The sequence below is a fragment of the Hippopotamus amphibius genome, chromosome 15 (genome assembly GCF_030028045.1).
Source record: "Hippopotamus amphibius kiboko isolate mHipAmp2 chromosome 15, mHipAmp2.hap2, whole genome shotgun sequence".
In the NCBI taxonomy this organism is placed as follows: domain Eukaryota; kingdom Metazoa; phylum Chordata; class Mammalia; order Artiodactyla; family Hippopotamidae; genus Hippopotamus; species Hippopotamus amphibius.
Window position 1 is genome coordinate 13,295,854 of NC_080200.1, and position 13,568 is coordinate 13,309,421.

The 13,568-nt window shown below is 42.3% G+C and overlaps 1 protein-coding gene across 1 annotated transcript in view; it reads left to right on the forward strand.

Annotated features, from left to right (window-relative positions):
* The window catches only part of LOC130836240 (adhesion G protein-coupled receptor E2-like), a 47,237-nt gene extending 36,433 nt beyond the window's left edge, over positions 1-10,804 (forward strand). Inside the window, exons 17-19 of the mRNA XM_057708306.1 lie at positions 522-690; positions 776-886; positions 10,799-10,804. Of these exons, the coding sequence (XP_057564289.1) occupies positions 522-690; positions 776-886; positions 10,799-10,804 (286 nt within the window). The remainder of the gene's footprint in view (positions 1-521; positions 691-775; positions 887-10,798) is intronic.
* Positions 10,805-13,568: the final 2,764 nt, after the last annotated feature.

Consider the following 13,568-nt stretch of genomic DNA (forward strand, 5'->3'; position numbering starts at 1 on the left):
ACATCAAATCTCCTAGGAGGCTTACTTAGGCAGTCCTTTGCTCCAGAAACCCTTGTGCATATTTGATGCCCTTTCTTCCATGTTTCTATCATTATCCTTTCCAAATTTTGCATCTTATTGTTTGATTGTATTAGTGATTTGAGTAGATTGTGAGCTTTATGAAAATAGAAATCTCGCCTTTGTTGTTTTTAATGCCCAGACCCCAGCAAAGAGCATGATGCATGGTACCTCCTCAGTAATGTTGGTTGAATGAAATTAGAGATCTCCATGGAGCATAAATTTTTGCAACTTAAATTATGAAGTGTCACTACCCTCTTCATTCCAAATGCAAATACCACCCTGGACCTGAGTGGGATTTCTATTGTGGAGAATCATTGACAGTAAAGATGAAAGCCAATCACAACTCAATCTGAGAACTCATTAGTAACAACGGAGGGAAGGAGCATCCCGTGGGGTGATGAGAATGGCTTTGATTGTGTTGCTCTAGTTGTATCAGGAGCTTCTTTTCTTCTCCTACCCAGAATGCTGACATTTAAAGCCACAGCTCAGCTGTTCATCTTGGGATGCACGTGGTGTCTGGGAATCCTGCAGGTGGGATGGGCTACCGATATCATGGCCTATCTCTTCACCATCATCAACAGCCTGCAGGGTGTCTTCATCTTCCTGGTGTACTGCCTCCTCAGCCAGCAGGTACCACTGTCTGCATCCCACTCAGGACTCTTCCCAGCCCCACTCCTCTCACTGATCTGACCCAGAGCATGCTTTGCCTCTACAGGTCCGGGAGCAATACAGGAAATGGTTCAAAGGGATCAAGAAAATCGGAGCCGTATCTGAGAAGTACACGCTGTCTAGCAGGGCCATGTCGGATGCCTGCAAAGACAGTGAGGTAAGATCATGCACTGCTCCCAGAGCATGTCACTAACTGATCCATTTGTGCATCACGTGCCTGTGACACTGGAAAACTAGGTACGAGCAGCTGATGTCTTAGGAGGGCTCACACTCGATTTACTGCTTGACTCATTGTCCATGAGCAGTGGTCTCAGTTTGTTTAGAAATATATATATCACTCTTATTCCTTATGGAACTTTGACTATCTTGACTCATATATCAGCACTCTTATTGGACACCTGCTATGTGCCGTGCATGGTTAGCTAAATAAGCAAGAATCAGTGATCTGAAGTGATGAGGTTCATTCTACCCAGAGCCATAGTATCCTATCCTTTCCCTCTACATCTACCTCTATGTAAGAGTCACTCAGCAACACCCCTCAAAAATGCAGAACTAGGGGGGATTATGTACTTACTTATGCATTAAATGGAAATGTGCTAGCTGGCATTTTAGACTTTCTTAACAAGATTGCATGATATTTTTGGCACCCTCTAACCACTGCAAAAGTAGGAAGGAAAGGCAGTAATGACATAGGATAATTCATGACAATGATTACCAAGAACCAACACTTCCCGGGTTAGACATAGAAACTTCTTTTTAAAACAAAAATTTTTATTTATTTATTTATTTATTTATTTATTATTTATTTATTTATTTAGGCTGTGTTGGGTCTTTGTTGCTGCGCATGAGGCTTTCTCTAGTTGTGGCGAACGGAGACTACTCCTTGTTGCAGTGCAGGGTCTTCTCGTTGCAGTGGCTTCTCTGGTTGCAGAGCACAGGCTCCGGGCATAGGAGCTTCATTAGTTGCAGCACGTGGGCTCAGTAGTTGTTGCTCTTGGGCTCTAGAGTGCAGGCCAATAGTTGTGGCGCAAGAGCTTAGTTGCTCCATGCACTGCATGTGGGATCTTCTCTGACCAGGGATTGAATCCGTGTCCTTTGCATTGGCAAGTGGATTGTTAACCACTGCGCCACCAGGGAGGTCCCTAGACTTACAAACTTCTTTTACTGATGTTTTCTTACCTCTTTCATCTTCTCTTAAATCCTGCCTAATCTGTGCCTAGAAGTCCTTCTGCATTTCTCTCATTAGCTTGTCCACCCAACCTCCATAAACACTGGTTCCACCACTGAATCTTGTGCCTCTTCTCCTTCTCAGCAAATGTTCTCACCACTTATCTCACAGAGAAAGTCAAGATCATCATGATGACATGCTGTGAACTCCATGCCATCCCAAACATCAGCCTGCATCCTCTTGTATCATTGAGACAACATTCCTTCTCCTCTCTGGAGACAGTGCTTCCACCTGCACTTTGAATCCCATCATTCATGCTTATTAATCATCCTTAAATTATTGTTCACACATATTCTCTCTCTCTCTTCCTCTTTCCCTTCCTCTGTCCTTCCTTCCCCTCCCTCCCGTCCTTCCTCCCTCTTTCCCTTAGCTTCTCAACAGTATTCTTCCCATAGTCATGGAAACATGCTTTGTTCTCTGCTATCTTACAAACATGTACTACTTGGCCATTTTCTGGCTAATGGTCAAGAGTTGACTTTTATCTCTGTCTCTGTTTACTTGCATTAAACTCACTCCTTTAACCCACACAAATATTGTCCCCTGCCCCATGCCGATTTCACCAAAGCAAATGTCTTTTAGACCTACAATGATCTCCATCTCCCCAAAAGTACTTTTAAAAATTTCTGATTATTCATCACTCCTTGAAACACTCCACTCATATCCCCTCTAGATTCTACTTATTCATCCCCCCGTGTCTTTCTTCTGTTCTCCCTTGCTTTTGTCCTTTTGCCTCCCTTGTAGTTCTAGCCTAAGGATTGGTTCTAGAACAATTTCAATTCCCATTAAATTCTTTCCTTCTAGACAATAACATTCATTCCTTAGGTTCAGCCACCATCTAGATTGAAATGATGGTTATATATGTTTGTTTTATTTTTATTTATTTATTTATTTATTTATTTATTTATTTATTTATTGGCTGTGTTGGGTCTTCGTTGATGTGTGTAGTCTTTCTCTATCTGCAGTGAGCGGGGGCTACTCTTCGTTGTGGTGCGCAGGCTTCTCCTTGCAGTGGGTTCTCTTGTTGTGGAGCATGGACTCTAGGTGCCGTGGGCTTCAGTAGTTGTGGCACACAGGCTCAGTGGGCTGCAGGATAGTAATTGTGGCATACAGGCTTAGTTGCTCCATGTCACGTGGGATCTTCCTGGACTAGGCGTCAAACCCGTGTCTTCTGCATTGGCAGGCAGATTCTTAACCATTGGGCCACCAGGGAAGTTCCACATATGTTTCTTTACCTCTGACTTCTCCTCTGAGATCTAGAGGAGTATTGACATCTTTGGTATCTCCAAGACATCTTCAACTCAGCCTTCCAATATAATCTTTACCCTAATCCAATCCTTTGCCATGGTGTCCTTCTCCAGCTACATGGCACTACATCCATCCTGTGGCACAAGTTTGGAATCCGAAAGTTACTCTCAACAATTATTTCCCATCACAACTTGCCCACTTTCAATCCTTTTGTTCTTATCTTCTCAGTATGTCCACAATCTGTCCAGCTGGCTTAACCTCCATCCCCTCCTCCTTGGTCATCCTGCCACCTTCATTTGCCTGAACAACTGCAGTATCTTCCTAACTGACTATTCTTTCTACCTTTGTCACCTCCCTATGCACCCTTTAGAAATCAGAAGGATCTTCTCCAGACACAAATAAAATCATGTCACTTCTTTGTTAAACCCGCTACTTGTAGGATCGAAACCAAGAGCCATACATCAATGAGAATATTTTTGGGTCATCTCCTGCTTACCTCTCCAGCTTCATCTACCACATACTCACCAGTATTCCAGCCACATCAGTTTTCTTTGAATTTTGTAAATTCACGGTGCCTCTCTGGGACAAAGGCTTTGTACATATTCCCTCTCCTTGAAACACTCTTTTGTCTTCCTTGAGTCAAAACTATACAAGCCGTGAGATCCCAGCTCATATGCTGATTCCTCTAAGAAGCCTTTTCTGCCTGCTCAGGTTAGGTCAGATTCTCATGTTTTTCACTCTGGTAGCCCCTGTACCTTTCCTGCAGAGCATTTGTCAGAGTCACTGTGCTCTTGGTTTCCACTCTTTGATTCACATTTGTCCCTCCATGTGCCTGAGTCAGCTCAGCCTCAGCAAAGCCATAACTGTGTCCCTGGGAGTCCCTGAACAGGATCTGAGCTTCCCTCACTCCAGAATCCCAGAAAACGGATACTTCCAAAACTATACTTCAATTGTATGTTTCCTATTGCTGTTGTAACAAGGTGCCACAGACCTGCTGCTAAAAACAAACACAAATTTATCATACAGATCCAGAAGTTGGAAGTCCAAAGTAGGTCTTATGGGACTAAAATCAAGGTCGCCAACTTTTTTGGCACCAGGGACCAGTTTCGTGGAAGACAATTTTTCCACGTACCAGGGCGGGGTGGCATGGTTTTGGAATGATTCAAGCACATTACATTTATTGTGCACTTTATTTCTATTATTATTACATTGTAATATACAATGAAATAATTATACAACTGACCATAATGCAGACTCAGTGGGAGCCCTGACCTTGTTTTCACTTGCCACTCCCTGATAGGGTTTTGATATGAGTCTGCAAGCAGTTGACTTATGGTCTCTGTGCAGTCAGACCTCTCTGCTGATGATCATCTGTATTTGCAGCCACTCCCCAGCACTAGCATCACTGCCTCAGCTCCACCTCAGATCCTCAGGCATTAGATCCTCATAATGAGTATCCAGCCTAGATTCCTCGCGTGCCCAGTTCACAGCAGGGTTCGAGCTCCTATGAGAATCTAGTGCCCCCGCTGATCTGACAGGTGGCAGAACTCAGGTGGTAATGTGAGCTATGGGGAGCATCTATAAATACAGATAAAGCTTTGGTCGCTCACGCACCGCTCACCTCCTGCTGTGTGGCCTGGTTCCTAACAGGCCGTGGACCTTTAGCGGTCCGGGGCCCAGGGTTGAGGACCCCTGTTTCTTTAGGTTTTTTAGCTTCTAGAGGCCTCCTGCATTCTTTGGTTAGTGACCCTTTGCTCCAGTCCATCTTCAAAGCCTTTAAATCACTCTCTCTCTCTTTTTGCTCTGCTCTGTCACTATATCTCTTTCCCTGTCTCTGGCTCTCTTCCCTCTTTCCTTTATAAAGACCCAGGTCATTACATTGGCTCATCTGGATAATCCAGCATAATTCTTCCACCTCAAGATCATTAAAATCCATTTTTTCCCATGTACGCTAACATATTCACAGGTTCCAGAGTAAGGTTGTGGGCCTATTTGGGGGATCATTACTCTGCCTGCCACATGTATTGTACATAGGTTTGATTTATTACAGAACCACCCAAATTGGCTTTATATTATATGTATTTGAATAAATAAGAGGGTGAGTCAAAAATTACCCACCCTCTGGTTATATTAAAACTTCTATAAATTCTGCAGCCAGAGTGAGGATAATTTTTGACTCACCCTATTTGCCACTGTCCCTTAAGCCCTGCAGAGATGATACACACTGTGAAGAAAAGAAATGTACTTTCTGTATAGAGAAATACAGTCATGGCATCAACAGACATTGAAGGATTCTAAAATGCAAGTAATCTGGTCAGCTATTTCTACTCTTTTCGGGCAAAAGACCAAAGAAATCCATTGCTTAATGTAATTACATCTTTTATTGTCTCCTAAAACTTGGTGTCTCCAGTGTTTCAAAGATGTAGGAATGTCTCCCTCTCATTCTTGCATCTCTTCTATGGCCTCCTGAAGTCTTGTTCAAGAGAAACAACACATTTTCCCTTGTGTTCAGTTGTATATAATTTCCTGAAGAACATTATTTATAATCTTCTTGAGTAGAGATAAGTATGTGAAGTTGCCCATCCCAAACACCAGAAATGACGCTGAGCTTCCTGAAGACCTTTGGAATAAGTAACTTATATTGGGGATGGTAAGAATAGTAGAAAAAGGAATTGTACTTCTTCCTTTACATCTCTTCCTCTACATCTCAGGCGATTAGCAATAGATAACATTTCCAGGTTTTAATTAAATTTCCACCTGCCCTCTTTTATGATTCTATGCATAAAACAACATTTCACAAACCCTGAAGGACAGGAATCAGAATGTACCTTTTGAAACAGATAATTGTTTTTCTTTGGTGGTACATTTAATTGCTCTTATATTCTGTCACTTGGGGCTTAGGAAATGTCAGGAGATGGGGCTTCTGAGAAAGGCCAGGCTCTACTAAAATACACGCTATCTGATAGGACTTTTGACCTTACACTGACAAATCCATGTGGCAAGGAGATTTTGTGATTAAAGGCTTCTTAAATTTCTTATTTCTTTTTTTTAATAGGAAATATGTATATTTCTGTAGTCTTATGTATCATTTATGAAATATTATCTTTGTAGGTTAATTAAAAAGACCTGGGCTTCCCTGGTCACGCAATGGTTAAGAATCTGCCTGCCAATGCAGGGGACTGGGGTTCAAGCTCTGGTCTGGGAAGATCCCACATGCTGCAGAGCAACAAAGCCAGTGAGCTACAACTACTTAGCCTGCACTCTAGAGCCTGTGAGCCACAGCTATTGAGCCCATGTGCCACAAGTACTGAAGCCCACATGCCTGGATCCCATGCTTTGCAACAAGAGAAGCCACCACAATGAGAAGCCCACGTACAACAATGAAGAGTATTCCCCACTCACCACAAGTATAGAAAGCTTGTGCACAGCAACAAAGACCCAACACAGCCAATAAATAAATAAATTAAAAAAAAGATCTTTTGAGGAATTCCCTGGTGGTCTGATGATTAACACTCGGCACTTTCACTGCTGTGGGCCTGGGTCTGATCCTTGGTCAGGGAACTAAGATCCCTCAAACTTTGTGGTGCAGCCAGAAAAAGGTTTTTTGAACTGTATCCTCTTATCCCATGGAAAATCTGAAATGTCATTCTTTGGGCCATTAAGAGAGGACAAAAAAGACTTTGAAATACACCCATGTGTGTTTCAAGAATTTCATCATATCAGCAATATGAAAGAAGTCATGGTGGACATGTTTGATACTCTATTCCTGCAAAATATGGTATTTTTCTGTGCTCTACAGTGTGTTCAGAAAACCTTGAACACTTGGGATAAACCGTAATGGAAAAGAATATAAAAAAGAATGTATATATGTGTATAACTGAGTCACTTTACTATATAGCAGAAATTAACACAAAATTGTAAATCAACTAAACTTCAATTAAAAAAATAAAAAGAAAAAAAACATTTAATATCTCAAGGGCCAACTGTGGCCCAATTCCTCACCTACGAGGGGTAAAGCTCTTTTCTGAAGCCTCTCCTTCCTGCGAAGACTCTTCCAGATGCTGAAAGTCTATGAGCAGGAAAACCAGCCTTAGTGGATTTTTATACAAACATCATCCAGAAGAATGAGGATGTTCACACCATAGTCTGGATTTATTAATTTCTTTGTTCTGTTTTGAATGGGTTTCATTATTCGCTCACTCAAAAATATTGATTACTTACCATGTCCAAGGCAGAGATGAAGAGAGACATGGAGCTTCAGGGGGAAATAAATTGATTTTTTGCAGCTAGAGTTGATTCAGAGCCTGAGAGAGTCCTATAAATCAAGTCTCTACAGCTGGGCGATTGAAGTAGAAACCATTTGACAGACACCATCTTCTTTCATCCTCACACCAAGATGCAGATAGTGTGAAAACTCAGATCATGATATGTATAGCTTGGACCTTGTGGTCCAGTATATTAGTCAGGGTTCGCCAGAGAAATATTGAATAGAACCAATAGGATATGCATGTGGGCTTGCACGTGCGTGCGCGCGCGCACACACACACACACACACACATTCATAAAGATTTACTATGAGGTATTGGCACACATGATAATAGAGGGTGAGGCTGATAATGCAATCTGCCATCTGCAAGCTGGAGAGCCAGGAAAGCCAGTGGTACAGTTTGAAGGCTTGAGAGCCAGACTGCTGCTAATGTAGAGTCCAGCCTGGGTCTTAAGATCTGAGAACCAGGAGTGTGGAGGGCGGAAGATTGATATCCCAGCTCAAATACTCAGGCTGAGCTAATTTAACTGTCTTGGCTGAACTGATTTAACTGTCTTCCACACTTTTCATTCTATTCTGGCTCTCAGTGAGTTGAATGCTGCTCATTCGCATTGGAGAGGGCCATCAGCTTTACTAAGTCCACCAATTCAAGTGCTAATCTTCTCTGCAAGCAGCCTCACAGATACACCCAGAAATCATGTTTGACCAGCTGTCTGGGCATCCTATGGCCCAGGCAAGTAGACAGACAAAATTAACCATCACAGTCACATATCTACACCAACAACTCAACTCTGATGTTAGAGCATGAAAACTGCTGTAGACACTCATAAATGAATGACCATGGCTGTGTTTTAACAAAACTTTATTTATGGACACTGAATTTGTAATTCATGTAATGTTCACATGAAACAAAATATCATTCTTCTTTTGATTTTTTCATCCATTAAAAAATATAAAGTGTCTATCAGTGGATGAATGGATAAAGATGGGAGATACACACACACACACACAGGAATACTATTCAGCCATAAGAAAAAATTAAATCTTGCCATTTGTGGTAATGTGCATGGAACTTGAGGGCATTATGCTAAGTGAAACAAGTTAGAGAATGAGAAATACTGTATGATTGCATTAATATGTGGAATCTAAAAACAAACAAACAAACAAACAAACAAAAACCAAGCTCAAAGATACAGAGAACAGATTCGTGGTTACCAGAGGGAGTGTGTGTTTGTGTTAAAGATAAGGAGGTCAAAAGGCACAGACTTTCAGTTATGAAATGAAGAAGTCATGGGGATATAATGTACAGGATGGTGATTATAGTTAATAATACTGTATTACCTATTTGAAAGTTGCAAAGAGAGGAAAACTGAAAAGTCTTCATCATAAGAAAAAAATTGTAACTATATATGGGGACAGATGTTAACTAGACTTGTTTTGGTGATCATTTTACAATATATACAAATATTGAATTATCATGTTGTATACCTGAAATTAATATAATGTTATATGTCAATCATACCTCAATTAAAAAATGTGAAAATTATTGTTAGCCTGTGGGCTCTACAAAAGCAGGTGGTGAGCTAGGTTTGGCTCATGGGTTGTAATTTTACAACCCTTGTCCTAGGATGTTGAGGAGACCCCTTCATCCTATGTGAATTTAGTCATTAACTCTTCAAATGTTTGAGGAGTGATGAGGAAATTGAAACTTCCATACTTGTAATTCCTTACTCTCTATCTTGCAAAGGCCTGCTTGCCACTCTCAGTTAAACAGTAAAATGAATTACTAAGAGTGATCAGATAAGGGAAGAATGTCTAGCTCTCAGGCACCCACCCCAAGCCTTTGTTTGAGACCCTTTGCTGCACATAGACTTGTTAAGTGACCTAACTTCAACCTGCAACCAATGTGAGAATGCAAATTGGGACCTTAGTCCTGATAGGAATGGAATGTCCGGCTCCTACAAGTTCCTGTTAGGACCCCCTACTATGTGGGTAACCCATGGCAACTCCCGCGCTTTGTAACTGCCCGTGACCTATAGTAATTTGTAGCCAATCAGTTTGTACCAATTATAGCTGTATGTTTTAACCTATATAAGGAGAAGACTCCCCTGAAACGGGGCCCCAGAATTTTGGAGCGTTAGCTCGTCTGGGTCCGCCGGCTCAATAAACCTGAGTTCTCCAACTCTCTGAGTGTTGTGCTTGGTTTCTCGTGGGATCAGTTCTTTTCTGCAACAGGAGCACCTAGCCTTTTGAAAGGCATGATGGCAAACAGAAGGAAACTAGAATGAACAAGACAAACATGATCCCTGTGTCCAGCAGTCTTGATGACCTGTGTATTAGCTCAAGCTGGCAGAACAAAATACCATGGCTTGGGTGCCTTAAACAATAGAAATTAATTTTCTCACAGTTTTGGGGGCTGGGGATTCCAAGATCAAGGTTTGAGAGGGTTCTGTGTTCATTGAGAGCTCTTTTCCCAGCTTGTAGTTGGCTGTCTTCTCACTCTGTGCTACAGGGACCTCTCTCAATGCTTGAGTGTGGAGGGAGAGAAAAAGCAAGCTTTCTTGTGTTGCTTCTTATAAGGGCACTAATGCTATTTGAGGACATCACCCTCATTTAACTCTATCTCCCAAAGACCCCATCATCAAATACCCTCACATTGGGGGTTAGGGCTTCAACATATGAATTTGGGGGAGGCACAAACATTCAGTCCACAACAACCTGTAAGATGGAAAAACAGGAGAAAGGGAAAATACAGTGGGGTAGATATTGTGGTCTAGGGGATGCACAGCCCCTGTAGGGACATGGGAGAAGTGGAACACAGCCCTGGCTGGGAGGACTGTTGGGAGAGAGCTCTGGGTCAGCTGATGGCAGCATACCTAGATGATTATCATTTGGGAGGCAGATTTCAGCATTTACCCTTATGTCTTCATTATTTAAAATCTATTAAAATTAGTCTCCTTATTTATGAAAGGAATAACAATATTAACTTTCTCATGGTTGGTTTTTGAATGTTAAGTGAGAAAACAAAGATTAAGCTCTGATATGAAACCCAAAGTCAAACAAGCATTAACCAGGGCAAGTAGGCATGGGGGTCTCCCAGCTCACTTCTCCAGAGGTATATCATGGAGTCAGAAACTTCCTTGAGACAAGGTTCTGAACGGGAGTTACACTTCTCATGCTAGAGTTTCAGGACAAGATCACACCCATCAGAGTGGGTGGGGAGGGCAAAGTGGGGCTATGATATGAAGTTGAAGAGGTTTCTCCTTTCAGCTCTCCAGTTTGGGAGGTCGGCTGTGAGCGGTTCCTCTCACTTTCTGTGCTCTTTGTAGATCTGAAGGTCACTGTATGAATGAGGAAACAGAGACTCATTCAGGGTTTAGCCCCCTGGTGGAGAACCTAGAATCTGGAGAAGAGAAGTAAGAAGAAGTAAGTAAGAAGAAGTAAGTAAGAAGAAGCTATCAAAGCCGAGGTTCAGGAGCCCATGTGTCACGGAACTGGAAGTTTAAAAGTCAGCGATCACAAAAATACAATCAGCAGAATCTTCAGATTTTCAGTCCTTGAATCTGAGGTAGGAAAGACAGGTCCGCGTCCAAGGACAACCTCCTCATACATAGGCACTAGGCAGAAGGCAAAGCCATCTCCTTGCTTTGCACGTAATGAGGCAATGATGTATGCATGAATCGCATCTAAAATAGAAACTTTGTAGCCTCTCAGCTATAAACTATGACCTTGAAAACCAGGGAACATGCACAAGTAAAAATGCACAGGTTGCTGATAATTGGATGAAAGACAAAGCAGCTCACCCCAGCCTACACATATCTGTGGTCAGGAGGAATTCTCAGCCAAAAACAGGCACAGAGGGGGTCTCAAGTCATTCTCTGGTAACCTTGGCCACATTGTAATATCATTATAACATCATTAGCATTGTGGTTTTAAATCCCCACACCCTTCACTTATGAGCTCAAGGGAAAAATTCTAAATGGCCCCTGGTGGGAGCCTAAATAAGGAACTGCAGATGACATAATCATAGGGGAGAGAAAGGGGAATCACCCTCATTCAAAACCCAGAAGATTAACCCCATGTTAACTGCCTAAGCTTCCCCTATTGTGTGCTCCTCCCTAGTGAGGACACCGAAACGCTTCTCCCAGTGTGTAATTTTCACTTCTGCCCTAAATGAACTGCTTCTTTGTTCTCTTTGCACATACTGTGCTTCCAGGAAACCCTGTACCTGCTTTGCAATATTTGTATCTTTGTGGACTTCTTTCTTCAAAAGAGACAAGGACCAAAGTCCTCTCTCCCACCAAAATCAAGTCCTGGGATGACTTTGGTATCCAGAGGTTGGGCATTTGGGTCCTAGTGATCAGATACTGCAAGAGTGAGAGGCTGGGTTATGGAAATTCCTCAAGATTAGAGAGGTGGCCTAAGAACTGAAATGGAAGGAGGGCTACTGAGGAAGTAGTAGAGAAATGGAATGAATGGAGGGAAGTGTTGGAGGCTGCTTGTACTGAAGGAGTCTGTGAGAGACTGAACTAGACTGGTTAGTCTTTCTTTGGGGCATTTTGGAATGGGAGATCAAATGACTAGAGTGAGTTAGAGACAGGAGCCTGGGAAGAGCTGGGTAGAACAGGAATTTTGGGAATGAAGATAGGAAGATTGGGGAGATGGTGAGGGGGCTGGATAAGAATTGGGGTGTACCGCTTCTGCACTGTGGGTGTGAGTGTAAATTGGTGAAGCTGCTATGGAGAACACTATGGAAGTTCCTTAAAAAACTAAATATAGAGCTACCATATGATCCTACAATCCCACTCCTGGGCATATATCCAGAGAAAAACATAATTCAAGAAGATCTCTGCACCCCAATGTTCATAGCAACACTATTTAAAATAGCCAAGACATGGAAGCAACCTAAGTGTCCACAGGCACATGAATGGATAAAGATGATGTCGTATACATGTACAAAGGAATATTACCCAGTGTTAAAAAAGAATGAAATAAAGCCATTTGCAGAAGCATGGATGGATGTAGAGATTATCATACTAATAGAAGTAAGTCAGACAGAGAAAGCCAAATATCATATGATACTGTCTATGTGGAATTTAAAAAAAGGATACAAAGGAACTTATTTACAGAACAGAAATAGACTCACAGACATAGGAAACAAACTGATGGTTACCAAAGTGGAGGGGAGAGGGATAATTAGGAGTTTGGGATTAAAATGTAGACACCACTGTATATAAAATAGATAACCAACAAGGACCTACTGTATAGCACAGGGAACTATACTCAATATCTTGTTGTAACCTATAATGGAAGAGAACGTAAAAAAGAAAATATCTTTATATATATGTATAACTGAATCACTTTACTGTATACTTGAAACTAACACAACATTGTAAATCAACTATTTTTCAATAAAAATTTTAAAACGAATTGGGTTGTATTGGAAAAGCTTGGTATTGGAGGGGGTGGCTGTGGAGGCACTAGGTGCTGCGGAGGGCCTGGGGAGAAAGTGGGAGCACCATGATGCTGGAGAGGCTATGTTTGGGTAACTGTAGTCATAGGGAGGGAGTAGAGGATGGATGAGAGCGACCAGGAGGGACAGAGGATACAGGGATATGTGAAGCAATGGAGGATGAGGTCAGAGGGCTTGTGGGGATTCAGGATGGCCGGCTGAATAGGTCTGAAGTGGTACAACAACTGGGGGAACAGGAGGGGAGAGGGTGTTAAATGAGGAGGTCTGGGGAAATTGAGGAGAGCTGGCTGGACTGGGACAGCTCAGGGAACTCTGGGGATTTTGCACTTGCACTCCAAGATGGACAGAACTCCTATGGTTCTCAAGTGTCTGGAACCACTGGGCACACCTAGGGTGGGTGGAGGGGCACAATATGTGAAGCTGGAATGTGTGGTTGTAAAAGAATGCAGTGAAGTATGAGGGTCCTGGAAGAATGGAAAGGAGTGAGGATTTGGGGAGGAATTATAGTAACTTTGATATGGGGTGGAGTGTTTGGGGGAGACATGAGAAGGCTTGAGGGGGGTGGTTACCTAGTAGGACTCATGGGGCCAGGTGAGGGGCTTAGAGGCTGCTGCTGGAAGGGGGAT